Source organism: Protobothrops mucrosquamatus, unplaced genomic scaffold (assembly GCF_001527695.2).
Source record: "Protobothrops mucrosquamatus isolate PMUCROS unplaced genomic scaffold, P.Mucros_1.0 scaffold2199, whole genome shotgun sequence".
Classification (NCBI taxonomy): Eukaryota; Metazoa; Chordata; class Lepidosauria; order Squamata; family Viperidae; genus Protobothrops; species Protobothrops mucrosquamatus.
In genome coordinates this window covers 34,429-45,228 of record NW_015388292.1, presented here as the reverse complement: position 1 = coordinate 45,228, position 10,800 = coordinate 34,429, and the positions used below count along the sequence as shown (strand labels likewise).

Here is a 10,800-nt window from a genome sequence, read left to right as displayed (position 1 = left end):
TACATAAAAGCCTGCTCTAAAATATAAAACCCCTAACAAAACCCAATCAAAACTACGCCAGGCCGGCCGCATGGAACAGATGAGTTTTCAGGGCTCGGCGGAAGAGGCGCAGGTCCGCAATTGTACGTAGGTCAGGGGGCAGGTCATTCCAGAGGGCAGGAGCTGCCACAGAGAAGGCTCTCCCCCTGGGGGTCGCCAGTCGGCATTGGCTGGCCGACGGTACCCTAAGGAGGCCCTCTCTGTGGGAGCGGACTGGTCGAAGGGAGATATTTGGTAGGAGGCGGTCTTGCAAATACCTAGGTCCATTGCCATGGAGCGCTTTAAAAGTTAAGTTAAGTCCATACACAGAGTGGTAAGGACAGCCAAGAAGATCACAGGAAGCTCGCTCCCTGGTATGCAGGATGCTGCTTGTAAGCGCTTATATGTGCTTAGAGCTCAAAGCATCGTTAGAAACCCCACACACCCACTTTACCGTCTGTTTCTGTTGCTCCCCTCCAGGAGGAGGTTTTGAAGTATTTATAGCAGGACTACTTCTTATGCAGAGGCAATTTTATCTGGCCCCATGGTGAGGTGGAGGCCTGGAATAGCCCATCTATTGGGGAATTTACCGAAAAAGCAAAACACACATTACGACAACAAAACAAATACAATCCGTCGCAATGACATTATAGTACAAACAACCTGTTTCTAATCTAGTACCCCCCTTAGATCTTATGCTGGTCTATGAGTCTCTTTGTCCTCAAGCATAACCAGTATTCACCCAAGTCAGAGGTGGAGAACTATGGCCCCCTTTATGACTTGTGGACTTCAGTTCCCAGCATTCCCATGCTGTTCTCAGTAATTCTGGGAGTTGAAGTCCGCAGGTCATTAAAGGACCATTGTTCTATTTTTGCTATGTACACAAATTATACGCTGGAGGCAAGACAGCCGTAGTTCCCCACCCTGATATAAGTGAATGAAGTTACATGCACCATGGTTTCAAACCAGGCTAAAATGGAAAACTTTGGGTTCCAGTAAGAAGTTAATTTCCCTGAGTTGTGTGAATGGAAGTAAAGAGGTCTGTTTGTGTGAAACTCTAGCATCTGGGCCGGTGATTTCCCTCGATTTTAATGTAAGGTTTTCCTATGCATATTTATTTCTATTTGCAAGCAAGTTCCCCTGTTATTCATCAGGAACCACTCAGAAACAAGCCGTAGCTAGGAATCAGTCTTAATGAACTCATTAAGTCTTAATGAACTCACTCCCTACACTTACTTCTACTAGGATCTGATTAAGGTAGCAAATGAGCAGTGGGGAACATTTATAAAATATCCAGACAAAATCCAATTAAACTATCATGACGCTGACCTCCAAACACCAGCCTGGAATTCATTTCTCCATCGGTTTGGTTTCCAGCTCATTCCCTCGGCACCAGCCAACTTTGTGAACAATTTACAAAGCATATGTGGGCCTCAGTGAGGTTACACACCCCCCCCAAAAAGCAGGCACCATAACAGATGTATTTCTGAAGTATGGGTTTATACCATTTGGAGGGGCTGAAGGGAAGGTTTTAAGGGTGGCGACTGCAGCCAAATTGCTCCGTAAAAGGTTGCCATGTCCATTTCCAACTCTCGCCAAAAGACCCCTAAAAATGGCTGTGTCCCTTCTGGGGATGTCATCAAATGGCCTCCTGAACTTCTTCAGAAGATCTGAATGTCAACGCTGCTAACATTGGATGTCCTTGCTTTGACAAAATATGAAGAGGCAGCCACTCTCTGTATAAGCTATGTGAGTTAAATTAGATCAAGGGTAGTCAACCTTGGCTCTTTTATGACTCGTGGACTTCAACTCCCAGAATTCCTGAGCCAGCTAAGCTGGCTCAGGAATTCTGGGAGTTGAAGTCCACGAGTCATAAAAGAGCCAAGGTTGACTACCCCTGAATTAGATGATGCTAGGAGGAGAGGAGAAAGAATGTGTGTGGGGATTAGTTAAGATAAGAAACCGATGGCTACAGAACGGAAGGGAAACTTTGCCCTTCGAACTGATTGGAGAACGTGATTTATGACGGCTAATTGGAGGAGGGAATTGTGCTTGAATACTATGTGCTCAGGGGAGGGGAATTCAGATCTTGGCATCCCCCATGTTCGCGCGGAAGGGTGCTGTACTAATAAAGAGATTTTAAGATAAACAATGCCTCGGGGTTCTTTGAAGTATTCCCCTAATCGGAACCATGACACTGAAGGCTGAGAGGGTTCCATGATCTCAGCAGTTCAATAGCTGCCGATTCACCAGTTTAGTAATAGATCCGTGTATCCCGTGAGCATAAAAGAAAATGGGCTTAATCGAATAAGCAACGGTTAACTTAACCATGAGGAAGAATGCCAAGGTGAGCACAACCCATGTTGCCTGTAAATCACACCATCTGCCTCCCACTACTCGGCAACTGTTTAGTAGAGGTGGGTCTTTCCCCCAAATGCACCACAAACCGGCGACTAAATATTGTTTACTAAGTACCCAGGAAAGAGGAGCCCCTCTCCTCAAACCCAGGAAAGTATGGGTGCCGAGATTTGGTGCAAAACCAACACAAAGTGCGAGATGGGAGAAAAGAGAGAAAGAGAGAGAGAAACGACTCTTTCTTTGCTTCCACATAGTATCAACCTTGGCTCGTGCAACTCAGATCTGGCATTAGATTTCTGGCATAGACTAGACCAGAGTTTCTCAACCGTGACAACATGGAAATGAGTGGACTTCAACTCCCAGAATCCCCCAACTAACATGCTGACTGTCGCATTCTGGGAACTGAAATTCATACATGCTGGCTGTGGAATTCTGGGAACTGAAGTCCACAGATACTGGCTGTGGAATTCTAGGATCTGAAGTCCACGCATGTTGGCTGTGGAATTCTGGGAGCTGAAGTCCACAGATGCTAACTGTGGAATTCTGAGACTGAACTACACACATGCTGGCTGTGGAATTCTGGGAATTGAAATCCATACATGCTGGTGTGGAATGCTGGGAGTTGAAGTCCACGCATGCTGGCTGTGGAATTCTGGGAGCTGAAGTCCACGCATGTTGGCTGTGGAATTCTGGGAGCTGAAGTCCACAGATGCTGACTGTGGAATTCTGAGACTGAAGCCCACACATGCTGGCTGTGGAATTCTGGGAGCTCAAGTCCACGCATGTTGACTGTGGAATTCTGGGAGTTGAAGTCCACACATGTTGGCTGTGGAATTCTGGGAACTGAACTACACACATGCTGGCTGTGGAATTCTGGGAATTGAAATCCATACATGCTGGTGTGGAATTCTGGGAGTTGAAGTCCACACATGCTGGCTGTGGAATTCTGGGAGTTGAAGTCCACGCATGCTGGCTGTGGAATTCTGGGAACTGAACTACACACATGCTGGCTGTGGAATTCTGGGAGCTGAAGTCCACAGATGCTGGCTGTGGAATTCTGGGAGCTGAAGTCCACAGATACTGGTGCGGAATTCTGGGAGCTGAAGTCCATGCATGCTAGCTGTGGAATGCTGGGAGCTGAAGTCCACGCATGCTGGCTGTGGAATTCTGAGAGCTGAAGTCCACAGATGCTGACAGTGGAATTCTGAGACTGAAACCCACACATGCTGGCTGTGGAATTATGGGAGTTGAAGTCCACAGATGCTGATTGTGGAATTCTGGGAGTTGAAGTCCACGTATGCTGGCTGTGGAATTCTGGGAACTGAACTACACACATGCTGGCTGTGGAATTCTGGGAATTGAAATCCATACATGCTGGTGTGGAATTCTGGGAGTTGAAGTCCACACATGCTGGCTGTGGAATTCTGGGAGTTGAAGTCCACACATGTTGGCTGTGGAATTCTGAGAACTGAAGTCCACGCTTGCTGGCTGTGGAATTCTGGGAGTTGAAGTCCACACATCTTAATTGAGAAACACTGATCTAGCCTGAGAGAGCTCCTGTCCCCACCTGTTTTCCCCTCCCTCGCAGTCCCACCTGCAGCAAACCTGGCCTCCTGCTCTCCTTCACTGAGATCCGAATAGGAGTTGAAAGTGCTTTCCAGGGTGGCAGGAGAATCGATGGGTTTGCACCATCCCTTCCACTCGATCAGGTGGGCCACCCTGCCTTGCGCCATAGCGGTGGGCTTGGTCACATGGTCCTTCACCACCTGGGAAATACCTGCAACCGAACAGTCAGAGTTAGCTGGAGATGCCCTCAGGTCGCTGAGACGGTGCCTCTTTCCACTTTCAGGACTCTCCCCAACCTGTGAAGGATCCTGGCAACAACTGAATTAAGGAACTTTAAATTTCGATACACGCTGAACTTATTTCGTGTTCTTAGGAACATCCGCTCTTCTAAAAGAGCTAAATCAGGGGTAGGCAACCTTGGCTCTTTTGTGACTCGTGGACTTCAACTCCCAGAATTCCAGAGCTAGCATGGCTCAGCTTGGAAACCTCTCCCTTTCCCCTCAGCGTGGCTGGCTCAGGAATTCTGGGAGTTGAAGTCCACGAGTCATAAAAGAGCCAAGGTTGCCCACCCCTGGGCTAGACAGTCACTTGTCTGAGATGGTATGGTATAGAACAGGGGTAGGCAACCTTGGCTCTTTTTTGACTCGTGGACTTCAACTCCCAGAATTCCTCAGCCAGCCAAGCTGAGGGGAAAGGGAGAGGTTTCCAAGCTGAGCCGTGCTGGCTCAGGAATTCTGGGAGTTGAAGTCCACGAGTCATAAAAGAGCCCAGGTTGCCTACCCCTGAGCTAAATCTCTGATTCGTGGCTTGTTTTGGCCTTCCTTCATCCCTTCCGTGCAACTGACATGACCTTTGTTAATTAAAATATGCTTTGTTTCTGCATGCATTCATATTTTTAAATGTTTTCATATTTGCAACGTGGACAGACAGCATTTGCTGGAAAGGAGAAAAGCCACTTAATTTATTAGGCTGTGGAGAAACAGGTTTTAAGAGCACTGTTTTTCAATCTTGGCAACTGGAAGACAGGTGAACTTCAACTCCCAGAATTCATGTTTGCTGGAGAAGCCCACAAATCTTCCGGTTGCCAAAATTGAAAAATACTGCTTTAGAGGCATATGGATCAGGTTGACCTACCAATGGGGAGATCTTCAAAAGATTGCAGCAAGAGAAACAAAGCAACAATAGCAGGCTGAAACAAATACATATACATATGTAAAACTTTAAATTGCTACAAATAAACACAATGGTACAATACAATTCAAAAGCTTTATAAATGAAGGCATTAACCAGGAAACTATCTGGATTTTTTGAGCCACCACCCCCCACACACACCCTGTTTCTAAGGCCAAATATGATGTTCTCCAAATCTGCAACCAATTCTGGTCATCATAGTACAAAACAGATGTTGAGACTTTGGAAAAAGTTCAAAGAAGAACAACTAAAATGATCAAAGGCCCGAAGATTAAAACAAACGAAGAACGGCTGCAGGACTTGGGTTTGGCTAGTCTAAAGAAAAGAAGAAATAGGGGAGACAATGATAGCAGTATTCCAGTATTTGAGAGGCTGCCACAAAGAAGAGGGGGTCATATTATTCTTCAAAGCACCAGAGGGCAGGACAAGAAACAATGGTTGGAAACTGACCAAAGAGAGAAGCAACCTGGAATTAAGGAGAAACTTCCTGACAGTGAGGACAATTAACCAGTGGAACAGCTTGCCTCCAGAAATCGTGGGCGCTCCATCACTGGAGGTTTTTAAGAAGAGACTGGACAGTAACTTGTCTGAAATGGTATAGGTCAGTGGTGGCGAACCTATGGCACAGGTGCCAGAGGTGGCACTCTGAGCCCTCTCTGTGGGCACGTGCGCCGTCGCCCCAGTCCTAGGCCTTCAGCTGGGTTTTATAAAACCTTTTCGCTTTAGGCCTCCGCCGCCGTGTGCAAAAAAAAAAAAAAAGGTTCAATCAATCAGTCAATTTCAACTTCTCGCGGGAAAAAAAAGATCTTGCAAAGTTGGAATTGATTGATTGAACTTTTTAGTCCCACCCAGTCTGCTGTTACCACCGCAGCCACGCCCACCCAATGGGCCACACCCACCTAATGGGCCACACCTACCCGGCACCCAACAATGGGTAAGTGGGTTTTGGGTCGCAGTTTGGGCACTCGGTCTCTAAAAGGTTCGCCATCACTGGTATAGGTTCTCCTGCTTGAGCAGGGGGCTGGACTAGAAGACCTCCAAGTTCCCTTCCAGATTCTATTCTACTCTACTCTACTCTACTCTACTCTACTCTACTCTACTCTACTCTACTCTACTCTACTCTACTCTACTCTACTCTATTCTATTCCAGAATATTTTCCAGTGCCCTTTTTGAGTGTCCTCTTCATTTTGCTATTTGAGCCAGCCTTCATTCTTGGCAGCTTTATGGACACATCCATTCAGTTTTCTTAGCAAGATTTTCAGAAGTCATTTGCCCTTGAGGTCTTCTTTCTAAGGCTCAGAGAGGGAGTGATTGTCCCAAAGTCTTCCAACTGGCTTCGTGCCTAAGGCAAAACTCAATAAAACTTCCTGTTTTCCAGTCCATCAGTCACAACACTAAATTAGCTCTCCTTCTGAGGGCCAAGCCATGTGGGCCCCGTTATACAGGTAGCGCTCGGCTTACGACCACAATTGAGCCCAAAATGTATGTTGTTAAGTGAGACACTTGTTAAGTAAGTTTGGCTCCATTTTACGACCTTTCTTGCCACGGTTGTTAAGGGAGTCATTGCAGTCGTTAAGTTAGCAACACAATTGTTAAATGCATTGACTTGGCTTGTCAGAACGTTGCAAAAGGGGATCACATGACCCCAGGGACACAGCAACCGTCATAAATATGGACCAGTTGCCAAGCATCTGAATTTTGATCATGTGACCATGGGGATGCCGCCTTAAGTATGAAAAACGGTCCTAAGTCCCTTTTTTCAGTGCCGTTGTAACTTCGAACGGTCACTAAATGAACTGTCGTAAGTCGAGGACTACCTGCATTGTTTTGTATGCACTAACTGTTTCAACTGAAGGCAACTGCGTCTTTTTACAACGAGTCTATGGGACTCATGCGGTTTCTTCCCACGCTAATTTCTTTTTTTTCCTATGTTCTTTCCAATTCTTATGTTTACCTATTATTGGATGGCTTATTTCCCTGAGGTAATGGGGCAGGATACGTTCTTTTTTTTTCTTTTCTTTTTTTAAGAAACGTTTTATTGATTTTTTTACAGTAACAATCCTTAGTGCCTAGTGTACAGCGTGTTGTCTTGGTTCATATATTTTGAAAAAACAATCAATAGTAGTTAATTAGTCAATAATAATTATTTTTTTGTAATTCCATAATTAGTATATTAATTAATAGTGTATTTCTTTGATCTTCCCTTCTCCCAATAATATCCTCCTTCTTCAACTTTAAACAAATATATTCTTAGTATTTTCAGTGCATAAATGGTTAAATATAAACATTTTTTTCATGTTTGTACAAATAATAATGTCCATGTGTGACATTTTTTCTTATCAACTTGTGTTATTTTTCTAAAAATCATCTTATTAGTTCGCCGTATATCCTATTCTCATAGTTCTTATTTAAACTTAATTTCCCCTTAATATTCAAACTTCTTATCAGTCATAATTTGCTCAATATATCTAAATATCCAGGTTTTCCATTTAGATGCACCGTCCCAATGTTTTCATATTTCATGCGTTATAAAAATACTATACTGCTTATCTATCTTACGACATCTACCTCTGATCTTCTCTGATCAGTTTATATTTCATTTATATTTGTAAAAGTTAATTTGTTAAATTGCTATATATCTTATGCATTCTTCTTTACCAATCCATTTTTTTCTTTGAACTTTCTTTGTTGTGCAAAAAGCAAATGCAAGCCCTTTGCTCTCGGTTTTCTCTCTGTTGCAGAGAGTGAATCCTTTTTATTAAAATGTTTCCAATAAATTGTCTTAAAATGATATTACAACCTCAGTATGCTTAATTGGAGCCTAATATGCCAAGACAGAGCCTAACGCCAGATTGGACTATTAATACCCTTTCCGTTACACAGTGATAAAATAAACCAATGCAATTAGTCCTCGACTTACGACAGTTCATTTAGTGACCGTTCGAAGTTACAACAGCACTGAAAAAAATGAGTTTATGATCATTTTTCACACTTAAGACCCTTGCAACATCCTCAGGGTCACGTGATCAAAATTCAGATGCTTGGCAACTGACTCATATTTATGACAGGTCATGTGATCCACCTTCTGCAACCTTCTGACAAAGTCAATGGGGGAGCCAGATTCACTTCACAACTGTGTTACCGTCTAACACAGGGGTAGGCAACCTTGGCTCTTTTATGACTCGTGGACTTCAACTCCCAGAATTCCTGAACCAGCCATGCTGAGGGGAAAGGGAGAGGTTTCCAAGCTGAGCCAGGCTGGCTCAGGAATTCTGGGAGTTGAAGTCCACAAGTCATAAAGGGGCCATAGTTCCCCCATGCTGGCTCAGGCATTCTGGGAGTTGAAGTCCACAAGTCATGAAGGGGCCATAGTTCCCCCATGCTGGCTCAGGAATTCTGGGAGTTGAAGTCCACGAGTCATGAAGGGGCCATAGTTCCCCCATGCTGGCTCAGGAATTCTGGGAGTTGAAGTCCACGAGTCATAAAAGAGCCAAAGTTGCCTGCCCCTGGTCTTTGCTGGGGAATTCTGGGAGTTGAATCCACACATCTTAAAGTTGTCAAGGTTGAGAAGCTCTCCCCCAGGGCAAGTTTCTAGTCTGCTGTGCACAGAAGTAGCTTAATTCTGAGATCATCTCTGTCATCACTAAATATAAAGAACCATTCCCCGCAGCTAGAAAACTAGCTGCTCAGTTTAAGGAGTTCCTATCACACTTTCTTCCTGACATGCTAGCTTTCTTTGCAAAACAAGTTTAAAAACATGACGCTACCTGTAAGGGGGAACATTAAACTACTGAGCTGGGGAATTCTGGGAGTTGAAGTCCACCCATTTTAAAGATGCCAAAGTGGAGAAACAGGAGTGTAGACAGCGGCATTTTGATCACATCAGTACAGGTACAGTCCTCGACTTACAACAGTTTGTTTAGTGACCGTTCAGAGTTACAACAGCATTGAAAAAAAGTGACTTATGACCGCTTTTCAGAGTTACGACCCTTGCAGCATCCTCATGATCATGTGATTAAGATTCAGAGGCTTGGCAACTGGCTCATACTTATGACCGTGGCTTTGATCTGAGGTCACATGATCCCCTTCTGACAAGCAAAGTCAAGGGGGGAAGCCAGATTCACTTAACCACCGGGTTAGTAACTCATCAACTGCAGTGATTCGCTTAACGACCGTGCCACGTAAAATGGGGCAAAATTCACTTAGCCACTGTCTCGCTTTGCAACAGAAATTTTGGGTTCCATTCTGGCTGTAAGTCGGGAGCTACACCTGTACCCTTTTTCTAATAAAATAAATCAATATCCAGATCGAATCTGAAGTTCATCTGCACGTAGGCACTGTGGCGAATCTGAAGCCTCTTTTACCAAATCCAGATTGGGTTCTACATCCTTTGGATTGGCTACTTCACTTACCCTTCAGTCATCAAATCTCGGCCAGATTTGCTCAGCCCACATTTCTTGGACTTGCACACAGCCCTAAATAATGCCCCCCCCCAAGCTATTGCTAAAGTTAAAACTCACACGGTTGTGAGAATATGGCTGCCGTTTTCTACATCTTACCGTGCAAGGAAGATCGAGCGAGGGCTGCAATTTCCTGAATGGTGAGCGCTCGCCGGGACTTGGGTAGCATTTCGATGGTGTCTTCAACATTTACCTGTGCAAGAAAAGAAAGCAGAGGTCATTAAGACGGTACACTTAGAAACTCCCAGCTTGCCTCTAGCTCAAAGGTGGGGAACGATGGCCCCTTTATGACCTGTGGACTTCAACTCCCAGAATTCCTCAGCCAGCTTGCCTGGCTGAGGAATTCTGGGAGTTGAAGTCCACAAGTCATAAAAGGGCCAAGTTTGAAGACCTCTGACCTAGGTCAACCTATTCTTCAAAGCCCCTGAAGGCAAAACAAGAATCAATGGATGGAAACCAATCAAGGAGAGAAGCAGCCTAGAACTAAGGAGAAACTTCCTGACAGTAAGAATTGTTAAATCAGTAGAACGAATTCCTCAAGAAGTTGTGGGTGCTCCATCACTGGAAGTTTTTAAGAAAAGACTGGGCAGCCATTTGTCTGAAATAGTACAGGGTTTCCTGCTTGAGCAGGGGGTTGGACTAGAAGACCTCCAAGGTCCCTTCCAGATTCAGGAATTCTGGGAGTTGAAGTCCACAAGTCATAAAAGGGCCATCGTTCCCCATCCCTGCTCTGGATGGATATCTCAGCGTGCACACGTTTGTGAGATAGTGTTGGGATTTGGATGGCTTTCCCTTAATAGTAAAATAGTAAAAATAAATAAATTACAAGTCTTGCCTTCAAAACAGTTCCAATTATGTTCCATATCAGCTTATCAGCCAGCCTGCCAGTGAGAAAGATGTGGGGTTATAGACTGGAGAAGACTGTTGTGGGAAGTCAGCCCCCCCCCCAGAGAAGGAAATATGAAAAGGGCAGAAAAATATATTTTGTCAAAGGATCTTAAAGAGGCAGAAAAGCATGCCCAGTTTTCTTAATAGCCCCAAGTCTCCCTCCCCCAAACAGAAACCAGCTCTGTAGAAATGCAGAAGTAAATAATCCAGGAAGGTTGGAAGCCCCAGCTAGAAGATTAAGAAGACAAAGACACCTAAAATCTACATACCCCGCCCAAAATCTAAGACAGGACATAATAGAATTAACTCACAGATGCC

At 44.6% G+C, this 10,800-nt stretch overlaps 1 protein-coding gene across 1 annotated transcript in view; it reads right to left on the bottom strand.

The window, feature by feature from the left end:
- Positions 1-9,781, bottom strand: part of FAM131A (family with sequence similarity 131 member A) — a 28,352-nt gene extending 18,571 nt beyond the window's left edge. The window contains exons 1-2 of the mRNA XM_015824315.1: positions 9,694-9,781; positions 3,971-4,153 (exon numbers count right to left, since the gene is read on the bottom strand). Coding sequence (XP_015679801.1) covers positions 3,971-4,153; positions 9,694-9,763 — 253 coding nt within the window. The 5' untranslated portion in view covers positions 9,764-9,781. The remainder of the gene's footprint in view (positions 1-3,970; positions 4,154-9,693) is intronic.
- Between the last annotated feature and the right edge of the window lie 1,019 nt (positions 9,782-10,800).